The sequence below is a fragment of the Hyposmocoma kahamanoa genome, unplaced genomic scaffold (assembly GCF_003589595.1).
Source record: "Hyposmocoma kahamanoa isolate Upper Pololo Valley unplaced genomic scaffold, ASM358959v1 202, whole genome shotgun sequence".
NCBI classification, from domain to species: Eukaryota; Metazoa; Arthropoda; class Insecta; order Lepidoptera; family Cosmopterigidae; genus Hyposmocoma; species Hyposmocoma kahamanoa.
This window is the reverse complement of record NW_020653726.1, coordinates 49,215-76,051: the sequence shown is the minus strand read 5'-3', so window position 1 is coordinate 76,051 and position 26,837 is coordinate 49,215. Positions and strand designations below refer to the sequence as shown.

Below are 26,837 nucleotides of genomic sequence, written 5' to 3'. Positions count from 1 at the left end.
AAATGCTGGCAGACACGTCTGTCTCTGCCAAGCATGAGCTAAGAATGATATATATGAATATTAATAGTATGAATATGAATAAATTCGGAACATTATATTACTGAGCGTGGTTTCCTTTCCAAATATACCTAGAACATTTTATTTTAAACAAAGCTTTATCAAACGTAATAGAATAATTGTTTCATTTAATTCATTCCTTGAACCGCTAAGGACTTACCTTTGTTAATTGTATATTCTTTTCTCGCCAATAGTGGATCAAGTATCCGAAGCACATCCCGATAAAGAAAGGTGAAGATCTTGTGAATGTATTGTAGTAATAGTATCTAGCGTATTTTAGGACGACTTCTATGGCCAATCTGAATTAGAAAAGTATGATATAAATCTATGCAGCAGCAGTGCTATCACCTAAGCTATCTCATTAAGAAAAACTTACCTACCATATCTCTTTTGCAATCTCACCAAAAACCACCCCAATGAATCTTCAAAGCATGTACATGTTTAGTTATCCAATTACAAAAATAGTTAAGAATGGCATATCTTTGTACATGTCTATCAGGCACAACAAAACTTCGTTTCCTTCACTGTATAGTATGGCGATATAGCAAGACAAAATGGCTGCGCAAACCAGAGAACCGAAACGATACGACTGTTCTCCGCGTTTCTTGCGCGTCGACAGGACCGCAGGAGGCGGCAGATCGGGTCGCTCAAAGTCGCCCTGAATCAGAACCCTAACCTACTAACTTTCATTGCACCTCCCTAAGTAAGAGTAAGGGTCCCTTGACAATGTGTAGTATAGACTTTTATGGCCTATTCGTGCTCAACGGCGGGATGTTATGGGTATAGGGTAAGTTTGTGCAGTGGGAAAGAAGAAAAAAATATTATTCATGAATCGAAACTGCAAACGTAGTAAAAGTTACGATATACTTTTTTTCATATATGTGTAAGTGATTTATTCAATAAAAATACAATACTTACGCGGGTTGTACAAAGGAACCAATGAAATCATTCAGAAAGACGTAAATTGATGTCGCAGTGACAGCAACTAATATTGCAATAATCAATGCCGACCAAGCGCGATTTTTTTTGCCTGACAATACCCAGAATAAAACCAGTGGAGACAGAATGTATAGTTGCATGTCAATTGCTAAGTACCAGGTGTGACCCAAACACTGAAAGTAAACGTAATCGAATTCTTAGGTTTTCACGATTGTTACACATTGGAAATGAATTAATTTTCAAGTCGCCAATATTTGTTTTTTGAAATAAACCCACGAAAAAGTAGGTTCTTTTCCAAAGTAAACATTACCTTTACAATGGAACAAATGCTTAACCAATTAAAAGAACTATTTTAAAATTCTTGAATATTGATGAATTAACATTACACGTACAGAAAATCACAGGTGAGTTCGTAAAATTATTAAATTTAACAATAAACTAACAAAATAGAATGACACAATAATACGCACCATTGGATGAATATAGTTTTGCACATAAAGTAGTGTTAACCACCAGTTTGTTCTACAGTCGTTTGTTTGCAAAGCTGTTATAAGCCATCCTGGCCCGTCAAGAATATAATGTAATACGCCAACTTGCAGCAATATGGTAGCGGCTAGTAGAGGAAACATTCGTAGAATTCGATTGAGGTAAAACAGGTGCAGATTCTTTAACAGTTTCACTGTAAGATAAACAAATACTGCCATTAGATACATAAAAGAATTTAAATATAATCTATATCCTCGATAGAGTTACAAGAATTGGAGAGGATGTGGGTTATATTTTACTGTATCTAATGGAGTAATAAATGTTTTTGACGTAACTCCGCTTATGCCATTCGTCCATGTGGGCTGCGATTTATTTAAAACATAATGCAAAACAGTATGAAATATTATTGTTAAATTTTGCAGGTAAATAATACCTTTTTCATTTACGAAACAAAGTGTAAGCCAACATGACGGTCATGATTTCCTCAAAAACGTGTGTCACATCGATGCTTCAAATTTTAAAATACAAGCTGGAATCTGGCGCTTTGCGTCTTGCTCTATAGCGAATAATTAGTGAGATATAATAAATTAAAGTGTATCATATTTATAAAATAATACTCGTTGAGACCAACATTTATAAGGCCTTGTGTAATCATATAAACCTCAGATACAAGAACCTTAAATAGATACTTACTACTGTTAACTTTGCCAACAGTAGTGTAGACAACCAGCAAACCGCTTAGCACGAAGAAAGTGTCCACACCAATATGGGCTGTAGTCAACCAAAAGGAATCATATGACGTAACCCACTACAATAAAGTAAGAATAAATTAATTAATGGTAAATTAAATAATTGTTGCAGTCAAGTACTGTATTCTGCAATAGCTAAGTTCTAAACTGTTTTTTTAAACAGGCAAATAGTGTAATGGGCCACTTGATAGTAAGTGGTTAGCGCCACCAATACACATAAATAAAAAAAATCGACATGAACGTAAATTACAAATATTAAACAAAGAGGGAGAAATGAAAAAAGATTCAAACATGAAAACATGTCAAAGGGGTCCATGACTCAGCATCTGAGGACTATGCAAATTACATAGCACTTGCCGTTATTCTGCCATGGCGCGTCATAAATCGGCACACCACAATCAAAATATTATTTAGGTTAAAAAATTTAAATTCAACAAACAATTAGGCACTGAATTAAAAAAAATATATTGATAATAATTAGACAAATAAAACAATCAGTTTGAGTAATAGATAAATTTAAATTGCGCAAAACCAAACGTATACGTATACAAATACACAGAAGAGATGTAACAAACACAAGCTTCTTCGTAAATATATACAATGTTACGAAATTCTTAACATCGCAAATATGTCGCCGGAGAAAGCATATAAAATCGTAAGTTTCCTATGTTATGCTATCTCCAATTTTTAAACCAACACGCAATAGAGTTTTACTTTGCTGTAGAAATAAAACAGCCGGTGGATTGGACTCAAGTGGATTCTGCATGTAATAATACATAAAACGAATCCTGTCACTAGTAAAATTTTCTTAATTTTTCCTTCTTTTTTAATAATTAGATAGGTATACTCAAACACATATTACTGAAAGAAAAAATATGCCAGTGGTAGAAAAATGGCGTATTTTTTTATCGAATACAACGCAATTTATTTTTCAAAAATAGAAAGAGAAATGAAGTACCCGAAGAAGGTCCAACTCATTTATAAGTGCTGGAACAGCACCAAATGAGTGTCCCACTACAATCCAAGCCATAGATATTGCTCTGATGCCATCGACACACTCTAAAGCACCGCGAGCCGGCTTATATGTGATCAGACGACGAGTATTTGTATATACTGAGAACGACTGATAAATTGTATTAAGAGATTTCGGATCTGAAATAAATAATTAATTATTTAATACATAAATATTAGTTTATTATGAAAACTAACGCGGTTATCACATATTATAGTATAAAAGTAAAGGGACAAAAGGAGCGCGAGAGAAGTATTTTGTGCCTCGCAAAATCCGAGAGGCTATTGAAATAAGTAGGTGACCAAATTTTAATAGAGATGAAGGAAGGAGCTCTCCACCGACCTGGAAGCCATGTCTTCGATGTTAGTAGTAACGACGTGGTGAGCTTTGTGTGCTGGACTGTTCTGCCGTCCTAATGGAAAGTGCAGTAACTAGCATTTTTAACGAAATTGAGTTAAATACATAATCGTTAAAACAAAAACAATATCTATATTTGGCTCTAACTCACGCATCAAAATTCCCAAGAGAACCCTGTAATACAGGAAGTGTCCACAGAAGGTTACATATATAAATATATATCAGTTGAGCCTAGTTAACTTATGATTTTGTGTGTGACTTAAAACTTATTTATTCTTGATAATGTTTTTAAATAGATAAGACCCGCAGGTACATTTTACACAGACTTTTGTTAAATTCTGATCCTTTTTTGAGCAGTACAATGCTAATACCAGATAGGAACTTCTGCTGCCGGAAGCATCATACGCAACATCAACTTAGGTATAATGAAGATGACGATTGGTCTTATGACGACCAATCCCATTAATATTATATTTTTTGCAATTAATTTTCAATACAACGAAAAATATGTGTTTTAAATACAATATAATGACTTTAAACTTCTTTTTATTACATGTCAAATCGATAAAAATCACATAATCATTTTGAGCAACTTTTGAGCTTCCTGTGTGTAATGCGTAATATTTATAAATACTTGTGAAAACGTGTTATTTATGACATATAAACTTAATCTCAAGTAAAATAATTAATCAGAAAAGACTGAATGTTATAGCACTTGTCATAGCATTAATAATAATAATATAGTTCTTTAATGAAGAAACGTGATCTCAAATTATAGTTCCTCAACTAAGTAATTGTTATAAGGAGACTGAACTTTAACTTACTTCAATATAAGGCAAGGTTTGATTTTTTTTAATATTGTTTATTGTCAATCGAAATGTGATTAAGGGTTCATACATCTGGGAATAATATATCTGGGATTTGAACAAATAAATAATACCGGAATTTTCTTTGTTTCGTTCTAATTTCATGAATGTACGAAATTAATATATCTATATAAAATACAATATTTTATCATCTCTTTATATTCTCAATCCAATTAACACTTTGCCGACTTGGGAACTAGAAATAGAAATCATTTATCCTTGAGTAAGCAGTTCTGTATACAAAACTGGGACTCAAACTTACCGTAGCCTATCATGTACGCTTGTAATACCAGTGGCATTACTCAGTTGTTGCTAACACTACAGAAGGGAAGGAAGCGAGAAAAGAGGAAAGAAAAAAGTGCAGGGGGGAAATTAGGCCGCCGATATTCTCAAAAACCTCAAGCAATGCAGCATGCTGCCACTTTACGTCGATGTTTAGTAAGAAAATACTAACAATATAAAACATTAGAAAATATGTAACATCAATATGAAGTGTATTTTTAACAAAAACTGCAGTAACTTAATAGATACTGCAGTTATTTATTATATATATTATTATTCATTTGTTTTTGAATATGTAGTTTCTAGATTAATTAGCAGTATGATATTTATCTAATAATAAGTGCAGTATCTAGGGTACTTACTGCCGTTATGGTTAGGAGGATCAGTTGTGTTACTAGAGCAGTTCTTAAACATAAGTATATTTTTGAAATATTGTCATACATAACCTTAACATACATATATAAATATGTCACCTTACAATTCTTAATTTTTTTACCTTTCTATTGATATATGTTATGTCACTGTAACTTGCGTAGTTTTGAAGCTACAGTAAATTTTAAATTATTTTCTTTAACCACGTGTTTGTCGAAAACAGGTTTGACTTAGTTTCTGCACTCTTAGTTAGGAGGGCAGGGTAGCGAAGAAGAGTTTCAGGACGCGCTGACGCAACGTATCAGCCCCCCGAGTTCCCTACTGCGGGCTGCGTCATCGGCGCGCGCGCAGAGCAGCGCGCAGTGCTAGACGTAACGCGGTCGCGAACGTTGCATTCAACCCCTGACTTAGACCATCGATTATGGTTGAAACTACTCAGACCGCTACCGACTAAAATACTACGCAAGTAAATCCCGTTACTTTTATAAAAAAAAAATTTTTTTTAATTTTTCATTTGAGCTTAGTTTTGCTTGTAGATGAAGGAGGGCAAAACATATTTTTTTATAATAATTACTATACAAATTATATCAGCGTACTTGTGTTGTAAAAGTAAGACTTGATATAATTTGTACAAGCGTAAATACCCAAAGTAATAGGGTTTTTCTACAATAAAAATGATAATGATTTCTAACAATAAAAATACCACGTACGTGATCTCCAATACTTTGAACAGATGAAATAATTTTGTTTGGCATGTCGTCTAGGACCTGAAGCCAAGAAGTCCAGGGAAATACAGAATAGAAAGAGTACTTTTGAGAGACTTTAACAAAAAAAAGATGTTTGTGGAAAGAGGTGTACATAGCAAAAACATGATTTATGATACACAGTAATTAAAACTGTTTATGAAAACATGGATTTTACAACATTGGAACACATCTAATTTGAAAATCGTAGATCAATATTTATCTCATACGTGGTTTAGTAAAGTAGAAATCATTATAAGACTTAAAGTTGTAATATTACAGTCACTAACTATACAGGGATTATAATAGGTTTTAAGTTAGAGACAGGAACTTTATTGGAAACATCATGTACCATTTATAATATTTCTAATTGTAAACAAATTTCAAAACCACGTGATTCTTCCAACCTTCCATTAGCTGGTTCGGTGGCTCAAAAAACGTTAATACTGACCATACCGTCTAAGACGTGAACATTAGCAATCCGAAAATAATGATGTATTTAATGATATACCTATAACGCTTACCTCGTTCACGAATGACAGTATTCCAAACATCGTAAATTGTACTAAGAATGGCCAGCAGAACTATTAAACTGAAGACCACACTGAAAACAAAACCATTTATTGGTAAATGAAGAACTTTATAAATATTCTTAAATCTTTTCCTCATACTGATTGAAAAACAAAAATTACTTACATAGCTACATAAACCCCTGGTGCCCAAGGTTTGTCATTTTTGAATCGGCATAATCGTTCCTGAAAATTGATCAACTCAGTTCCAATGAGATTGGATAACGCCTGTTTTGTGGAGCAAGGCTTTGGTAAACAAATAGATATTGTAAAGCGTAAATTTCCTAAATGAACGGCATCTGTCCTAAAAAGGATAAATATTTAGTAAATACATATTTACGCTTCCAACATATCGCAAACATATTGTTTTGTAAACTTCACCGCTTCTAATGTAGTCAATTGTTTATTATATTCATAGAGCAGTTAATTAACAAAAACAATGAGTTTAATTTCCTCAGTAACTACAAAAATGTTGACATAATTACTGTTTTATTAAAGTAATATCATATATAATAGAAGAAAATTTAAATATATTTTAAATTTGATTCTTACCTTAAAGTTTTTTTACTCTTTATGCCATTTATAACTTCGAAATTGTTTCGTAGTCTTTCATATGAATTTATTTCATCCTTTACAGTATCAACAGCTATTTTAACATTTCCCAATTCAGTCGCATCTCCAAAGTTTGCAAGATCTGATAATCCAATTTCTATTTGGCAATACTTCCCTTCAATAACCATGTCATCGATTTCTCTGTTAATACCAAGGCATTGGCGGTAATTTCCTAAATCTTTCAGATTTCCTTGCAGAATCCCTCTCGGTACCCTAGGGCCTGCCTCGAGAACTGTAAGTATGTTTTTTATATACACTTAGGTTTGTCTACAATTTCACCTGATGGAAAGTAAATATCAGTACCTCAACATATTATATATTGGGTGTTTTGCATTGTAGTTAATATTAGTTAATGATTCCAAATGTTTTTTTGCTTTGATAGTTACCGTAGTCGTAATCGTATTTACATGGTATTAAATTAAAGGATTATATTGTTTATGTTTTTATTTAAAAAGAGTCCCCCTAAACCCTTTCAGAAAAGGGAAGAAAGTTTATCTTTTGGATAGCTAAAGCATTCTTTCACGAGGTGTTTTACATATAAACCCCGGCGTTTCCACTTCAAGAATCATGGAGTTCAAGCACTGACCGAATTTGGTGTATTTGAGGCTTTTGCTGTATTAGATAAAACCTGTGCCGCCCGTGTGTCCGTAGAACTTGAAGGAAACTACAGTGTTCACAAAGGTTGCGTTCAATGCTAGTTCTCTGCCCCGTTTTCGTAGAAGATTATACCAGCAGGCTTTTGCGACAGATACTAATTACAATAGCTGAAGGTAGCACGGTATCGCAGTAAAAGTCCAGATGAGTGCTGAATGGTATAAATATTTATAAATAATAAATATTTCATCAGTCAGCATGCTGAAATTCCATGGTAATCTCCACGAGGGCTCCAAATTTGTGTATCTTTATATATTTTATTTCGTTTGGCCAATCGAAAGCAGACTGCAAGCATTAGGAGAAGACCGAAACAGTTCGCCGAAATTAGTAAAAGCGTTTCTTCTATCCGATACTCCAACTTGTAACTGATCACACTTTTCGAAGATAATTTATTATATTATTGTCGAACATCTCGAAACTTTAAAAATAAATATTTCGTTTATATTTACTCAAGTGGAATTATAAGAACTTGAATTTTTAGGAACTTAGAAGAGGTCAAAAATCATTTTGATGGTTATCTTACAGCAACTACGAGTACTAAACATCATTAACAATCGAAGCTGTCTTATACGATCAATGCATAGAATTTGTGTCATGGCTAATAAATAAACACCCAGTATAACATTGACTTGCTATTCACAAAATATAAATAAACAGTACTTACACATCATCATCAAAAGCGTATCATTCAAAATCAAATATTCTAGTTGTTTTGCACATAACACAGGATCTAAAATTTCCTCGTAAATATTTGGATCAAAAGGTGGATGTTTGGTGTCCCATTCAGTATCAATCATTCTATTATTTTGCTGACTATTTACTTTGTCAATTGACACTATTGTGCATAATACCACAAAAATTACTTTAATTGATATCATCTTTTTAAATATTACAAATAACAAACTAGTCACAAAAATAACAAAGCTGATATTAGTGATAATCACGGTGTCTTTTTTTATTAATAATGCTATTTGCAGTAAAGTTTAAATAGGGCTTCTATAATACGAATGACTTTCAATTTATAATCTTATCCACACCAATAATCAAAATTGTAAGAAATATTTATATCTTTATTACGTCCTTGTTGATCGTGCAATACAAGTCACATTTTTAATAATTTTGCTTTAATTTTTTTATAGTTAAAATACTTATAAGATTATCCTTAAGTACAAGCGTCTTTATGTATTTGTCGACGAGATATATACCTACAAACCATTAACATACATTTAACGGAACACAAGTAGAAATCCCAAAAGAATGCAGTGTTTTTTCAAACCACAGGCCGATTATTTTACTTTTTTAATAAAAAATAAATTTTTAAATTTTGGTTGGGTATAACCCTTGGGTGTCGCTATAGGGTGGGCTGCTTCAGACGGGAGTCCCTGCCGGTGGGCCGGCAGGTTTCTCAACCATCTTCAGCAGCTGGTGTCTAGTCCGGTGGGGCTTCCTCGGGCCCAAGTAGGTCCCTTGGAAGTAGTTTCTCGTCAGGGTGTTGGGCTCGGTGTGGTGCCAGTCCCTGTATATGGCTATACAGGGATTGTCCGGCGCGCCGGGACATGGTCTTGGCCAGGTGTTCAACGAAGCTGTCGAGGCTCTCCATGCTCAAGTCCCGTTGGATGACATCATTTCTCACGTATCGTGGGGCGTCTGTGATGCACCGCAAGGTCAGCGACTGTTGAGCTCTGAGTCGCTGCCTGTTGCACTCTCCTACCAGCGCGTACCATGCTGGGGCTGCATATGTTAGGCGGGATCTGATGCACGTCTTATACACTCCGAGTTTCACTCTTAGTGGGAGTCGGGACTTGAGAATCGGTCGCAGGAGTGCGCAAGCTGCGCGGGTGTTCTGCACGACGTTCTTGATGTGATGGGCCATAGATAGTCTTCTATCGATTGTCACCCCTAGGTATTTCACCGTGGGGGACCACTCGATAGGCTGGCCCATCAGTGTCAGCTTCGGTGGCATCTTCTTCGAGGTGCTCACGCTGATCGCCTGGGTTTTGGTGACGTTGACCGAGAGTCGCCAGTCATCCAGCCAGGTAGGAAGCATGTCCAGTTGGCGCTGCATCTTGAGCGCCGCGTGATACGCGGTGATGGAGAAAAAATAAATGTCAAATAAGTAACACTCGTCGAATATTACTTATTTAACAGTTATTTTTTCGGACGGACGTCAGACGGAGAATGAGAGTAGAACCCCAGTTCCGAATCCGAGAAATGACGGTCCGAAATGTCACAGGGATCATTTTGTCTCTAGGTCTACAAGCGATATTTGTATTTTCTCGACATCCTAAATGGGTCCGAGTTTTCTAGATTTGTCCAGTCTCGGACACTACTACCAGTACTAATGTACTAATGTGGTTACTAATTTGGGTACTAATTTGATGCTAAGAGATGTGTGTGTAATTGACAGAGTTAAACTCAGATTTATTCATCGAAATAATTATCCAGCCACTGTCGTGTTAAATCCTATGTCTAAGTGTGCTTTTATTTTTTCTGATTATAACTTACTATCTACTACTCTCACTAACTATCAATCTAATCTCACTAAAATGTGATTAATAGCATTGATAATGTATTACATTTATTATATATTATTCTACAAAAAAATATAACCGACGATCGTGAATGATAACATTGATGATGATAAATTCAAACGGGAAATACGCGTGAAGTGTATATTTGTATATCTATACGATAATCTGTGTATGATAAGTACATGCAGTAGCCTTTATCCTATATCTCTCGTATTTTAAGGTTTATTTTTGAGTAGGAGGATGGACCTAGGAGGTCCCATCTATCTCTGTACCAAAATACATCAAATTTGGTTCAGCGGTTTACACGTGAAAACGTAACAGAGTTATTTTTGCATTTATCATATTAGTTTCGGTAATGGTATTAAAAAATGAGAGAAGCACGTTTATATTTATATATATATATTTAAATTAGACAGAAATACTAACATTTGATACAAACATGTTAGTAGGAGTTCAATTGTTTCCAACTTTACATTACTAAATAGTTAAAAATATTATACAAATGAAATCTTTATTTCTGCAAATAGTGATAAACAATATTATTAATACAAATTTAGATGTATATTAACTAAATGACACCACACTCTTATATTTGAAGACAGTTTGTTAAAAATTTGCATTTCCTCAAAACTTATTAACCTTTTGCCGTAGTTAGTACAAAGTAACATTTTTATTTTTTATTTTTTAATAAACATGTTTGAATAAATGGTCCATGAAAAAGACTGAAAACGACACTGAAAATCATTACCGCTTATATAAATTGTCTGTTTTGAGCTTCAGAATTGAGTAACACAATGAATTGGTTCTTTTTATCAGTTGATTTTTATATATTCTGTATTCCAATTACAAGAAATCACAAAGAATTAAATTTAAAAAATGTATAAAAATAACTGGCGTTTTCGTTTACACTGACGTAGATAATAAATATGTATATGGGTTTCATAATCATTAGAATACATCATACTGCGTTTTAATTTTGCTTATTGGTTAATTCGTTTTTTGCTGACCAGTCATATGTTGAGTTTCGAGTGCTTTGTCGTCACCTCTTTGGTCTGAATCGGATTTTTTTATACCTGAAAAATAATAATACAATGTTTACAAAAAAATAACAGGTGGTTTGGAGAACAATTACCTATCTAAAATGTTTCATCAATGAATATTAAATGTACTCATTCAATAAAACCATATATTTAGTTTATTCGTATAAAAATCATTTAGAGACCCATATATGGAATCAGACGTGGCAAACATACACGAAAATAAGCATTTTTTTTCGAAAATTAAAAATCAATTTAACCATCGTACTATCGCCCATGGGAACTAACATACTATTATACCTAAATTGCTTTAAGTTATATTAATATTACCTATTTAATTTCAAAGCGACAGTGTTGTCCTGTCACTTTGAAATTAAATCGTATACGAATGACATGCAAATATAGCGAAATTTTGCTGATAAATTATTAATATATCGCAATTTTGAAACAAAATATAACATAGCGCAAATTTTTAGATAATGCTATGTTAGTTGTCAAGTGCGATATGTCATATAATATAAATGACAATATATCGCACATGAAAATTGTGGAATTGAGAAAATTCAAAAAGTACTGAATGGATCTGCTTGCTTAATTACAAATATGTGTATATGGTTTAAGACTTTTATTTCTCAAGACAGGTTACAAAAGTTTACTTAAAATGAGAAATAATAAATAATCAATTATATTAAAATAAGCTTACGAAAACGAACGACCATCGGAGTCGTTACATAAGAACCTATTCACATTTACACATTGCTGTTTCTAAATCTTAAAACGAATGTTTTGAAATAATTATTTTAGACCTAGTACTTATTTGGTCTGTGTGCTAGATGTACATCAAGATTATCCATTTATAAACGAGAATACATTATACTTTTCATCTCAATAGCTCGGAAAGGCTTTCTCTTTCATTAGAAATCTGTGCGCAAAAGCATTTTTTGCATGCTAGCGTGGAAGGTTTTTAAAATTCGTACTTGACGATGGACTGTGGCGCACTCAAGAACTTTCACAGCAACTATTTATGTTCCACACAAACTACACTACCAATAGTGATAGTCTCTATTCACAGTAACTGTGTGTTCCATACAAAACACTATCAATGGTGATAGGGTTTTGTTTTAATGTTGAATTTTGCCAAAAAGCATCAGCACCGCAGTACCGTGGACAGCGATAAACTTTATCTATTGGGAATGAGCTAGGCAAGCAGATAATATTGAGTGTTTACCAATAATATTTGTCCATAGTTGGGGAATTAACGTAAAGCCCCTGGCAAAGTCGCTATTATTTGCGCAATACATTTCATTTTTCTTTGACCTAGGGGCCTTCCGCTTACTATTTACAATTATTATATTACTAAAAAGAACAACAAATAAAGTAAAGAAAAACAGTCGAGTTGATGTTATGTTATGTACTTTTCCTTGAGGAAAGGCAAAGATCATTAAACCATGCACTCTACTTAAGTACATAGGTATCGTTCAGCCCAGTTTTTTATATTTTTTAATTTTGGTAACCTTAGTAATTGTTATAATCATACTATACATACTTACTCTGTTATAGTGTAGTCAGAACACTTTGTTGCTTATTCATCTATGATTTATGTTTTGTCTTATTTCAATAAGCGTCATCACATGCTTGCAAAACGGGATGGATAGTGTATAACTTTGTATACTATGTCGCGATTATCAAAGATTATAATGCACTAATTGATCAAAAACCACAACATTACTTACCGAATCAATGTGAATAATTTAAAACTTTAAATTTATGTTCACACAATTCTACACAGTTTGATTAATCATATAGCGAAATGTGATCAAGTAATAAATCACTAATTTTCAAATAATTAATAAATTAATTTTCAAAGAGGTCCGCATCTACGTCCACCACCTTAAATGTTTAACAACCAACTAAATTATGTGCAGCTTCTTCACCGCACATCAGTGAAACACAACGAGTTTAGGGAACGCCGCATCTAGTACGCTAATATGTAATATAAATCCGTTTGTGTATTTTTGTTGTTGAGATTAAATTGACAACTAATAAAAAAACGAAATAACTAATTTAGTTGTTTTAAAGCTGATTTGTTACAGTTCACCTATTTTTCTTTCATCTACCATTTTCCTCGCTATAGTGAGGTGAAAAGTTGTGTGTTTCGCTCGGCAACAAAGTTGTTTTGCGTCTTGTGACTTGAAACCCTCTCTACGCTCAGGATTCTATTTTTGAACCACTCACTTTGCTTGTGGTTCAACCTTAGTATCTATTTATTTATTTATTTATTTATTAAGTACTACCACATCATATATATTACAACATTTCAACATTCAACATACGGAATTACATCTGATACATATGACAATTACGGTGTACATAGCATTTATAATAGAAGGGTTACTAAAACAACTTATATTAAATTAATTTAAATTAACGTTATTAATACCTACTGCTCGAATTTGAATAATTTTGAAATTTTATTGACAAAAATATTTATCCCGTCGTGGTACACATCTAAGTCCTCAATTTTACTGTTAATCGTATTGTACTCGTTCAAAATCCTAGTCAAAGGGGATTGAAGGCCAAGATTGGTTTTACAAGGGGGGTATAGAAAATTTTTGTTATTGCGTTTCTAGGATATTTATACGGGACACTCAGAGAAATGCATTCGTGTAAATCACTACATTGGACCAGTCCATTAATGAGCCTGTGCAGGAAACACAAGTCCAACAAAAGCCTTCGATCACGCAAAGTAACCATGTTGAATTTTTGTATCCTTCACTTGCTCAGGCGCTCGCGTCAAACAACAACTTTGCAGCCTTGCATTACGAATAATTATTGGTTTCATACAGCATTTTGTTTAATTTTCAAATCGTATTTTCTAAATTCAACAACTTTGGGTAACGACAGTATTCGATTTCGTGAACAAATTACATTCATTGACATAGATTTAAAAACTTACCACTTCCTAAAAACTCTTTAAAAAGTGTGGCACACGGAGAATCAATCAGAATGGTAAAAATAAAGCTGACTATGAAATATATTACAAATTGACTGCAGAATATGTAAATCTGAAAAACAATTGGATATAAATGAACAAATTGTATTTTACTATTTTTTTATATTTCAAAAAGGAGGAGGTTCTCAATTCCAATGTGTTTTTTATGTGCAAGTTACGCGATTACTCCTGCATTTGTGAACCGATTTCGAAAATTCTTATTTGTTGGAAAGAAGGTACTTCAGTAGTAGTCCCATTCAAATTTGAAGAAAATATTCCACCTCTAAAGGTGGCAAATTAGGGGATGAATCCAGTTTATTTAATTTCACCCACTCACTGAAAAGATCACGGCAAATTTCAAATTAATAATAATAATAATAACGCACACACTCAACATAGCCCCGCACTAGGGAAACCCTGTGTCGCGGGTGCCATGGACACACATAGACAACCACAAATTACACCCAAACTCACGAGAGAAATAAATGTAGGCCATACAAATATTTCTCCCAGCCCGGGAATCGAACCTGGGACCTCTGCGTGGCAGTCCGGCATGGTAACCGTTCGGCCACAGAGGCAGTTAATTAAAAAAATTAAATCAAAAAAAAAATAAAATAAATAAATTACATTTCGCATGTAAATTCCGAGAAATTCATGATCCACGAGCCCGGATTCACAATCCACAGCCTCTGCTTGAGAGGCGGTAGGTCAAGTCAAACCATTGGCTACCACGGTTCTACGATAAATTAAGATTAAAAATGCCAAAAAGAAAACCTGTGCTGTAATTATTAGATTAAAAATTGCCCTTTTAATTATATTGATATACATAATATTACATTCACCTATTACATTGTAACTATTAAAAGACAGATCATAAAATAGTGAATACTTACAAAATTGAATGCAGAAAAGTAAATGTGTTGCGAAGCTGCTCCTATTGTAACGTATTGTATAGGCACATGCAACAAATATATCGCGTACGAAAGTCGAGACGGCAGTTTCCACATTCGTAGTGACAAGAACCAGTTGATTGGGCCTGTGTTTAACGGTATTAAAATTTAACTCAACAAAGAGATTGGTAACATTAGGTAAGTTATGAATAGATACGTACACACCAATTTTTTTAAAATACTTCATAGAATAATCATTAAATATAAAGATCGAAAAGTAAGAAAAAATCCTTCGATAGGGCTGGATTCGAACCAGTGCCTTGAGCATACCGTGTCTGATGCCCTCCCAACTGAGCTGCGGAAGAAACCAGCAGATCTTACGGTTTTTTTCTATGTGCTTGTTGCAGATCTTTGTTTGGATGGTAGGTGAGAAATCTATGAAAGCTTTTCTTCATTCAACCAGGCTGTAACTTTACAGCTACCAGCGGCTGACCGGAGATGTCGCTTTATAATTGTAATATTAAGTCTATTGAAAATCACGATGTTTCACTTCCGCGATATTCAATTGTTTTTAACTTCATAGAATTTAATGAATTAGTATAAAGTCATCTTCAGCAACATAGGTATAATATACAAAAATATTCTGCACATAAAAATCCATATTTGTAAATTTCTCACCTCCGTAACCCTCAGCGCATGCAAGTATAAGCCAGCCAAGCCCGAGAGCCCACACTGGTCGCATGAAGGAATTAGCAAAGTTCTCAAAAGTTTGGTTATCAAAGTCAGCATTTTTCAATGGCTCAGTCGCATAGAGAGCCAGCCACAGTACAGGTAAGTTGACGATCCATAATGTACAATTCAAGATCTATAAAACAATAATTTCTGTAATGCAATCTTCATCAAATTGTGTTCAATACCGAGAATATCTATCAACGCAACTGTTGGCATTTTGTACATTTTTTATGATACATAAGTGACGGGATAAAATAGTCGTGCGCTTGCATTGACTTACAAATAAATAGACGACGGGTCTAATACAAAAACCACGAAAAAAATGTCCCAAGTCAACCTATTCGAAATTTAAATTGTAATGTCATCGCAGTATCGCGCTGTCAGTAGAACAAATGAAGACTAAAGCGGAGTTTGGCGCTCTGTATACGATTTTAGCGCCTTACAAGTGCGGACACTTTTTAGCGCGGACCCGGCGTCCATATAATTGTAAGTCAATGTGCGCTTGCTATTAAGGGACATGCTTGTCATTCAGAGCTTTAAATCGTAAAGATCAGAGAAGAGAGAGAGAGTGTTTCTACACTGCCAAATAAATTGACAAATCTCAAGTACCTATAATCTGAAATAGATTTTTGAATTTCACGTTGTTTTACTACCAGGATTTTCATTTTTTTTTTTTGTGAAATAAGTTCACTAATCTGTTATAAATTGTTAATGCACATCACTAGCGACCGCTACTCTGTGGTTTGCGACGCCCGCGCCGGCTGCCTGACAGCCAATCTTTCTTCTCTCTCGGCAAATTTAATTATTATAAATTTTAGTTGAATACAAGTCAAATTTGTAGTCAGATTTTTCATCCGTCTTCATAAGAAACATAAATTATTAATACAAAAATCGATCACAAAGAAAAGTTCCTTCGACCCGACAGGACTCGAACTCGTATCCACGCTATACTATATGTCGCTTTGCCAACTGATCTACAGATCGAGTTAGTGGTTAGCGTACTTTTTCTGTGTGTCATAAAACTTCAATTGACTTTTTTTTACTTTCAACACCATGAGCAATTTTTTATGAGAGATTTACGAAATGATGTTATGTTATATCACATTTTCCTAAAAGTTTAGGATTAAAATGAGTGGTTATGAGACGAAACAAAATAATGTACACCTTTCATTTGTATCATAAACTGCCAACTGTTTTAAGCTTACCTTTGTTAATCGAATATTCTTTTCTCGCCAAAAGTGGATCAAATACCCGAAGCACATCCCGACAAAGAAAGGTGAGCATCTTGTTAACGTATTGTAATAATAATATCTCGTGTATCTTTGATTCTCTCCTGGTCTCACTCTGAAATCAGAAAAGTTTATATAATCTACAAAAATTGCCTAGCACGGAGAAACTTTTCTTCTAAGTTAAAGATCCTCGACTGGCTCCCATTGAAAGGGCTATCGTCACTATGTCTTTTTACATTATATGCAGTTATTTAATTATAACAACGTGAAGAACATCGTAGTGAATCAAACCTGAGCCCATACCGTCCCTTAGATCCGTGTCCAAGAGTGTGAAGTTTCGGGTTTATGATAACGAGGTCAGAAAAAAAAAATGAAAATACTATTTATCGGACTGTTAATATTGTAAAAACTACAGCACATATTTTTGAAATATAATTATGTTTTGAATAAAAATACAATACTTACACAGGTCGTATACCAGACGCAACAAAATTATTCAGGAATATGTAAATTGATGACGCAATGAGAGAAACTAATAATGCCACAATCAAAGCCGACCACGCGCTATTTCTTTTGCCTGATAATACCCAAAACAAAATCAGTGGAGACAGAATATGAAGTTGCATATCAATTGCTAAATACCAGGAATGAGATAAACACTGAAAATAAAAATAAAGTTACTTAATTTGGAACAAGTATTTAACAGATCATGAAGATATTGAATATTCATGAACTAACTTTGTTACTACATCAAGGTAATGTGTTAGAAATATCTTTGAATTTACAGAACAAACAAACCAACACGTAATATTTGGAACTATAGGTAAGTGGTGGCTGAACATTGATTATCCGTTATAAACTCAAGGAAACAGCAATCATATAACTACTTTATTGAACAATACTTAATAAAATATACGTACTACGGGTCGAAAAAAATTTTGTACGTGAAGTAATGATAACCACCAGGTCGTCCTACATTCATTTGTGACATCAGCTACTACAGTCCACATTGCACCATCGTAAATATAATGTGTTACACCAACTTGTAGCAACACAGTAGCGGCTAGTAGAGGAAACATTCGTAGAAATCGATTGAGGTAAAACAGATGCAGATTCTTTAATAGTTTCACTGTAAAATAAGTAATATGCAAAACATGAAGATAAGCTAATAAAAGAATATATTATATATTTCATGAAATAGGTATATATGTATATAATGTCGACATTTTCGAGTAATTATGAAAATATGTTATATAAATATGAAACAATCAGGATATAGTATAAAAATAAAATAAAATATCAAGAAAAAGTAGAAATAAATCATATTTAAAAGCTAATAAAAGGATAAGACACGTGCCTACTTATGTAAACATTACAGTCAAGACTCCTGAATAGATACTTACTATTACTAATTTTTCCAACAGTAGTGTAGACAACCAGCAAACCGCTTAATACGAAGAAAGTGTCCACGCCAATATGGGCTGTAGTCACCCACATGGAACTAAATGACATAATCCACTAAAATAAAGAGAAATTGAATTTAATATATAACACACGTGTTGTGATCAACGAAAGGAAATAAATAGAATGGATTTGGAAATTTCGATTTGAAAACCAAATTGCCAAGAATCCTAACTTTTTCCAGTAACTATTATGGGTAGTGACATATTATGCGGTAGAAAGCTGGCGTACTTTTATTCAAACATAGGGCTCTTTTATTGATTAAAGAAAGAGATGTACAATAGTAGATAGTTCGGACTATGTTAGTAATTTAATGATGTAGCGAGTAATTTAGTAACTAAAATTCTATCAACTCACAAAAAAGCGTTTGCACTATAGTCGTGTACAGTGTATTAGTGAGAAGTATATTGCGATATACAGAAGAAGTATATTGCGAGAACAAACAACGCAAAAAAATAAATAAGCTTGAGAAAGGTTAAAGAGGAAATTCGTGTGACAAAAAAAGAAACTATGAATACGAAAATGGATTCAGAGAAAAGATGAACAAGGAGCTACTAATTTTCTTCTTAAGGAAATAGCTTTAGAAGAGCCTAAATAATACTTTAGAACTTTGAGAATCTAAAAGAACTCAACTAAAATGAATAGGTTCGCACTTGTATAGTAGTTGAATCAAGTTGCACTGCAGAGTGGTAGGGGCGTTTCTCGCCACAAATTATAGAAAGATATGGATTGACTCGACTAAATTACTTACTAAAGTACTCGACTAAAAGTTAGTTGTTCAAACACGCAGCTTGATACCATTTCCACTAGTTTGTTATTCCGTGGTAATAATATACATCAAAGTACCCAAAAATAGTCCAGGTTATTTATAAGTGGTGGATAACCACTAAATGTGTGCCCAATCACAATCCAAGCCATGGATATTGCTCTGATACCGTCGATACACTCTAAAGCACCGCGAACTGGTTTATATGTGATGAGACGACGAGAATTTGTGTACATTGAGAACGATTGGCAAATTGTACTGAGAGATTTGGGATCTGAAATTTAAAAATCATAAAACTATTATTATTTTCTTAAATTTAAAAGCTAGATTTTTGTAGAATTTGCAGATCTAATAAATATTATCCCTTTCAAGGACAGTAACGGCGTTTACCGTAAAATATGGACAGTACGGGCTATCCTGTTTCGATATATGGATCTTGTAGTGCTTTCTTTATAGTTACCGCCTACTACTTCGCCATAGAGAAATATCAACAATGTACTGACAAAATTGAATGATTTATTTGAGATACATTTGTGGACGTTACACACACATATTTAATATGTGCACACCAAGACAGTACGGTGAATACCGACGTATTTGTATGAGGTGATGTAAGACCGTACATGTCACTGCGTCGCCAGCGACTGCCTTTTGTCGTTGTGTAGTTTATTTTCGCGCTGGAACTTTCTGAGAGTAAAAAAATTCCTCATTTTTTTCTCTAAAAATCATTGACTTACAATTATATGGACGTCGGGTCCGCGCTAAAAAGTGTCCGCACTTGTAAGGTGCTAAAATCGTATACAGAGCGCCAAACTCCGCTTTAGTCTTCATTTGTTCGACTGACAGCGCGATACTGCGATGACATTACAATTTAAATTTCGAATAGGTTGACTTGGGACATTTTTTTCGTGGTTTTTGTATTAGACCCGTCGTCCATTTATTTGTAAGTCAATGCTAAAAATGCATAGTTTTTTAGTAATTCAATAAACCAATAATGTGTACTACAGAAACCCTATTCTATAATAAATAATAATGAAACGTGTTTTCACACTTAAAATTAGGTTAGTTAGGTAAATATTTTCTGCCATCTAGGTGAAACGAATTACTTAATTTTTGTTTAAATTTGATGAATAACTAAACTATTAGTAATCAAAATCACCTCTCTTCCTACTTTCCTAATTGTGATTTAATTATTCAAACAATAAATAAATAACCTTCATCACTACTTAAATATAATCTAATTAGTAATTGTTTCGTTTGGAATTGTTAGTATATAATAACTTTTATTTGTCTTCTTATACTGCAAGGGTTACGCTATTTTAATGTATGGATTTAGACTTATTTTGCTGAAGTAAATTAATTAAAATCACTGCACTACTGTCATAGCCGTACTTACTCGAACTTAATGCGCAAGAAACGTTTGCAAGAACAGTTTACAGTGCTGCTATAAATGTGACGGGATCAGCCGTCAGTGATAAAGCGTAATAATTATGTTGAATCAATAATTATGGTCACTACGGCATAAAGAAAAGTACGACTTTTAGTGTGCGATATTATTTCAGTACTGTCCATGATGGGGTTATACTACCTTCTGTGTACCTTTTGAAATTTTAAAGAACATAATCAATTATATGATACTGTGGCGTTTGTACAGGGTTAGCTCAATAAAACAACGTTTGTTGCTTCACGTACACACGTGCAATACACGCCCGATCACGCCACTATTTCGTGTCGTCATGGCGGGAGCGGCGGGTCGCAGTGTGACATATATTATCTATTGTCTATGGTACATTATGTCAATACATCTCGCTATTTCAATAAAATTAATAAAAAATTAATAACATGGATGTTTTACTTTACTTTTATAATGATTACTAACTGACACAATGTACTAAACATAACCCAAGTATTTTACATTGTTCTTCATTGTTTCTGTTTCGACGTTAACACGTTGACCTGCCTGTTCATTATGAATTTGCCATAGTCCCTCTATTTCCTTTTCTCCTTCTTAATTCTTGACTTGTGTAGTCCTTTTTTCGTATGTATATTTACTTTTTTGCTTATATAATTGCGTATGACGCGCTATTGTACATCTTAAGATAACATAGAAGATCGTCCTTCCAGCGGGGCTTTTGGCAATGACTTTTTTTTAAGTTTTAATTCGTGGCGGTTTTATTTTCCCGACCTCTCCCCGTTCTGCTATGGTCAGCAGGGCATTGAAGTCATGCCAAATCCGAGCAGAGGGACTTAAATTCAAAGTAATAATGATTTACTGACTGGGTACCAATGCGGCTGTAACAGTCAATTACGAGAATTATACATATACTTAATGGGTGCTTGGCGGCAAAACTGGAAAATCAATAATTACAACAATTGCGTTGGAATTCGCGTCTTCTCACAGCCACAGGAAGGCTAGGTCCTGAAACTGAAGTTCAACTTTTACAGCTTTTAACCATTATTACTTCGCCTTTATTGTTAATCTACATACATATATACTTTGATACCCAGTTTAATATACAGTCTGTCCTCACTCTTGTTAAGTATAGACATGGATGAGACTAGCGTTGATAGTTCATCAGTTTTTTATTTAGTAGTAATTTGTCTTTCACTGCTTTTAGTACAACTTGGAGTGAGATGCACGACTGAAAGTAGCCAACTCGTTTTCTATCTAAATTGATAACGCACACAATCACAGCCCCGCACCAAGGAAACCTTGTATGGCGGGCGCCATGCACACACACCTAGACAACCACAAATCACACCAAAGCTTACGAGGCAAACAAATGCAGACCATATAAATATCTCACCCGGCCCGAGAATCGAACCCGGGACCTTCTCGTACCTGACCAGCACGGTAACCGTTTGGCCATGGAGGTAATTAATCTAATGACATCGCAATATAATGCGATCGTGTTGCAGCCACTTGAATGATCAGTTATTATTGCATATACTGGTTGTTATACATAATTGCGAAATAACTTTGTTATTTCTATAATGGCCAAATATATGTAAAATTTTTTTCGGTATCTAAACATACCTTGCTAGGGTACAATAACCTAATAAACAGAACTATTATCATCGATTGTCCACGACAAAAGATATTCGCCTAACATGTAATACAAACTCACATTTATATACACATTACATTAATAATATGCATTCATGTTATTGATCAATCATTGAATGAATAAATAATTAATTATTTATAGATAGGTAGGAAGTGCAGGTTACTCGGGGTAAACGTATTTATTTAGACTAACCCGGTTGTTCTACTTAGAGGCACTAGAATAGAAATTCCACTAGACCACCTTATCACTTAAATAATATCTGTACCTATTTTTTGAGATACTTAAGAGCATTGTTTTCTATTTGGATTAATAAATCCAACACAAGAAGTACAACTTTACTTTTTTTGCAATATAAAATATCCACTAATCGCTTTATTTATTGAATCAAGGTGTAAATTAAATTATACAATATGTCAATAATTGCCACTTAAGCTATCATGGATACCTATGTAATTATAAAGTAACTACTCGATCTTATTTAGGTTTATTATTACAACACCAATATGAAATGATTATGTGAATTAAAACACTTGAAGGTATCATCATGTGGGTTGTATGACTTGATCAACCAGTATTCATGAACACGACTAACTTTAATACGGGCTTTGGGCTAAGACATCTTTGTGCTATTTTGCATTAATTGAAGTTGGCTCGCCCTCACAGCCTAAAGACTCCAACGGAATTATTTGCGACATTTTGTTGGGGTTACATGTAATGGAAGTAATTCCCCTTGTAGGTACCGTTCAGATTTCTTTAAACTATTTCATGACAATATTGATTGTCGTTGGGGCTACTCGCAATCAAATTGATTCAACTACCGTACCGGTAACGGTAGGTACCGTTTAGATTTCTCTAAACTACCTCTTGACAATATATATATTGTCGTTGGGGCTACTTGTAATGAAATCAATTCCCCTTGTAGGTACAGTTCAGATTTCTCTAAACTGCCTCTTGACAGTATATTTGTGATACCGTTTAACATTTAGTCAAACTATCAATTATAAGGTTTGTTTGTTTTTTTTATTATTATTTTTCCCAGTTACCGTTTGGTAAACCAAACTACCTCTCTTGTGTTGTGCTACCTCAAGAATTGTTGGACCTCAACATTTGTTAGACAACAGTAGCCTTTTTTGTTTATTTATTTTAATATACATGTATTATTATGTAAAATTATAATGTATGGTTTCATACATTATTCGGGATAACCCTGCACACGTGGCGATCTACTTTAGCTACGTGCCACACTTTTATTTAAACATATAATTTGCACTCTATCTAGACGTAGTACGTTACCAACTGTTCACCGATACACTACATCAAGGGAAGATTTGCCACCATAACACCTTTATTTTATGCTAATATACTTTTACCATTATCTTTTCAAGTCTTTCTCTGCGTACTACCACTACAATCCATGTATAGAGTAAGGTGGCGCATACATTACTCCATACATATAGTGTAATTAATGAAAAACTTACAATTATTGCAATTGCCTTAACTGCCGAATACCAAAAATTATAACGCTATTCATCTACAATCGCTTACTGCGATAAACTGTCAACAACAACTAGCTAGGTAATAATTATTGGTAGTTTTCATTTACCTATTGGTAATCTCAGGTGTGTCATTTCTATTTGTCGATAAGAACAATTGATGTGTAGTATTGATTGTATTTAACTCATGCCTGTGCCTATGCCCGAATCTCATGGTATGTCACATGCCTGTCTGTATTGATCATACGGCGGACAGCATCGATGTTTTGTTGTTCACAGCAGTGGACCGGCGACCATCACGAGATTCGTCACTGAGATTCACATGACCGCGTTTGAATTCTGCAAACCAGCTTTAAATAGTCGTCTTGCATGGTGCTTCGTCGCCAAATGCAGTTTGAAGCCGAGCGAAGCTCTGCTGAGCTGTTTAATAACTCTTAAAGTAGTAGAAAATTATACTACGAAAATTTTCACGAGTTAAATCCATGGTGATGTAGACAACCAATTTCTAAAATGACGCCACAATATAAAAACAAGTGATAGTCAATAAACAAACTGTATTCTACAGCCAAAGAATTCCATTCTCAAATGTTGTAATTACTTTTTAAATATTGTTTATGTAAGTGGCCAGTTCCGGAAACTTATAGTGCGCCCTATATATATATGTTATCTAAATAGACTTAAATCACTTGAAATCATAATACATACTTCCAATATATTACGTTTATATGCTTTAATGAAATGGATTCTAATCATTTGAAATCCTGGTATATATCTCCATTTCTATTTTCTTTTGAAACAAAGCTGAGAACGGGACTACACGGTGATATATTATCAATTTTACTCACGTTCTTTGGCAGGGTCGCCATTGTGGCGTTTGTACAGGGTTAGCTCAATAAAACAACGTTTGTTGCTTCACGTACACGTGCGATATACGCCCGCTCACGCCACTGTCTCGTGTCGTCATGGCGGGAACGGCGGGCCGCAGTATGACATATATTGTCTATGGTACATTATGTCAATACACTACAGATACTATATCAGTCAATCCAGGTCCTAAGTAGAAATAGTGAGGCTACGACAAAAAACTTTTAAAAATTGTATATGTACTCTTATAAGTAACATAGTTGCATTTTTCTTACAATGGAAACGAATTAGGATGAATAATAGCGTGCAAAATCCCGGCTAACCTCGAATAGCTAAATATATGCGTAGAAGATCTCCAATGCTATGGACAAATCAAACAAAACATTAAGTAGTTTTCCAAGTGCATGATGCTAAGAAGTACAGAGAAATGGGAGAGAGAGTATACGGCACGATAAAATCGGCGAAAACCTGAAAAGAGTGGACGCAACGTAATGCGCTTAGGGACGCGAAATAGAAAAGTAAATCTATTAATCAATATCGACATATAATTAAAACGGATTGGGAAAACAAAGAACCTCATATCAATCCTTATCGCAAATCTTCGAAATCATAAGTCGGATAAATATCATTAATTTTGAGTTCATTGTTTTTCCCGATTGTGACGTTCGTACACACGAAATCGCGTGTATTTGTTTTTTAAAAACAAATCAATGTATCAGGCCCTTCTGTGATCAGTCACTTATGATGTCAGTCAACCGTAACGACAAGACCTGTGGAGGTCGCGAAACTGAGATTTGTTAGATCCGAAAAATAGTTTCATTTCCAATTTATTCATTTTGTAATATTGAAATATTTTGTCTGAAAGGCAGACAATATTAAATGTTATTGTTAAAAACAGGATTAACAGGTATTCATTTAAAGAAATTGTCTTTGTTGGATATATCATGCGTTACATTTACAGCATATTTTTCTCAATAATGAACTGAAAAATGACTTACTTTTTCAAACCTTTCTTTGCTAGGTATGGAGTCTAAGAAAATATTAAAACATTGACTATATCCTCTTAGATAAGAACTATTTCTACTTCATATTAGGATGTATATTATATACCTGCTGATATTGGTATATTATAAGCACTTACCTCGTTTATGAATAACCGTATTCCATATATCGTAGCTTGTACTAAGAATGGCCAGTAAACCAATGAAACTGAAGACAACACTGAAAAATAACGTCTGTTATTAATAGCTGCGTAATTGCATATACATTCTTCCTTCTTACCGATTTTTAATCTATTCTTAATAGTAGATAAAAACCTTCTATGACAACAAATGGTGTTGCTAAAGGAGTTGCTTTATTTATTAATAAACTTCAACATAACATCAAAAATATTGGTAAAATCTCACGTTTGTGTTTAAAACATTGAATAATACAACACAATTACAGTTGAAATACAGATGAAAACAAAACGGAAAGTACTTACATAGCCACATACAGCCCTGGTGCCCAGGGTTTGTCATTTTTGAATCGGCAAAATTGTTCCTCAAAATCGATCAACTGAGTACCAATGAGATTCGGCAATGCCTGTCTTATGGAGCATGGTTTTGGTATACAAATAGATACAGTAAAGCGTAAAGCACCCATATTATTTGAACCAGATCTGAAAAGTAGAAATACTTAGTAAATGATAACCAGGGATCGGAATAGGTAGAGTTTTTTCGACGAACGTAGACAAAAAATGGAGACTGCCTTAAGACAATATTTTTTTAGCTTCAGATTTTATGAGATTCGGGAAATTACTTAAGAATATTAAAAATTGACGTAATTGGGGACAGGTAGGTACACTATATTTATCTTAACTTTGCTACGCATAGTGGATCGGATCTGCGATATTGCGAACTATGGTTTTTTTTCACGATACCTCTTTAAAAAAATGCCAATGGAGAGATCTTATTGTCCTAATTAATTATTGTCATATAATATTTTGCCATAAATGTAATAGTTTAGTTGGAAAAAAATAAAATATGTATTTTTTGTCTGGGACCATACCTTTAGTGCCCCATCGTTATAAAGTCT

At 33.9% G+C, this 26,837-nt stretch overlaps 2 protein-coding genes across 2 annotated transcripts in view; both read right to left on the bottom strand.

Moving 5' to 3' along the window:
- Positions 1 to 92: 92 nt before the first annotated feature.
- On the bottom strand, positions 93 to 8,602 carry LOC113227058 (nose resistant to fluoxetine protein 6-like). Its single transcript, XM_026459931.1, has 10 exons — positions 8,363 to 8,602; positions 6,985 to 7,276; positions 6,560 to 6,736; positions 6,388 to 6,467; positions 3,190 to 3,383; positions 2,176 to 2,290; positions 1,467 to 1,675; positions 976 to 1,169; positions 218 to 356; positions 93 to 128 (listed from the first exon to the last, which is right to left on the bottom strand). Exons 1-10 carry the CDS (start codon positions 8,574 to 8,576, stop codon positions 93 to 95), a joined length of 1,650 nt encoding a protein of 549 aa, XP_026315716.1. The 5' UTR covers positions 8,577 to 8,602.
- Positions 8,603 to 10,975: 2,373 nt separating this feature from the next.
- The window catches only part of LOC113227057 (O-acyltransferase like protein-like), an 18,634-nt gene continuing 2,772 nt past the window's right edge, over positions 10,976 to 26,837 (bottom strand). The window contains exons 3-14 of the mRNA XM_026459930.1: positions 26,245 to 26,421; positions 25,903 to 25,982; positions 24,937 to 24,969; positions 19,417 to 19,610; positions 18,513 to 18,627; positions 18,030 to 18,238; positions 17,575 to 17,768; positions 17,086 to 17,224; positions 15,827 to 16,013; positions 15,152 to 15,294; positions 14,223 to 14,331; positions 10,976 to 11,302 (exon numbers count right to left, since the gene is read on the bottom strand). Of these exons, the coding sequence (XP_026315715.1) occupies positions 11,217 to 11,302; positions 14,223 to 14,331; positions 15,152 to 15,294; positions 15,827 to 16,013; positions 17,086 to 17,224; positions 17,575 to 17,768; positions 18,030 to 18,238; positions 18,513 to 18,627; positions 19,417 to 19,610; positions 24,937 to 24,969; positions 25,903 to 25,982; positions 26,245 to 26,421 (1,666 nt within the window). The 3' untranslated portion in view covers positions 10,976 to 11,216. The remainder of the gene's footprint in view (positions 11,303 to 14,222; positions 14,332 to 15,151; positions 15,295 to 15,826; positions 16,014 to 17,085; positions 17,225 to 17,574; positions 17,769 to 18,029; positions 18,239 to 18,512; positions 18,628 to 19,416; positions 19,611 to 24,936; positions 24,970 to 25,902; positions 25,983 to 26,244; positions 26,422 to 26,837) is intronic.

Bases quoted from the DNA above. Each gene is read 5' to 3' on its own strand.
- LOC113227058 (XM_026459931.1), bottom strand. From the start codon at position 8,576: ATGATATCAATTAAAGTAATTTTTGTGGTATTATGCACAATAGTGTCA. The intron at 7,277-8,362 runs GTAAGTACTGTT...ACATACTTACAG, and splicing joins TACGCTTTTGATGATGATGT to TTCTCGAGGCAGGCCCTAGG. The intron at 129-217 runs GTAAGTCCTTAG...AAAATGTTCTAG, and splicing joins AGAATATACAATTAACAAAG to GTATATTTGGAAAGGAAACC.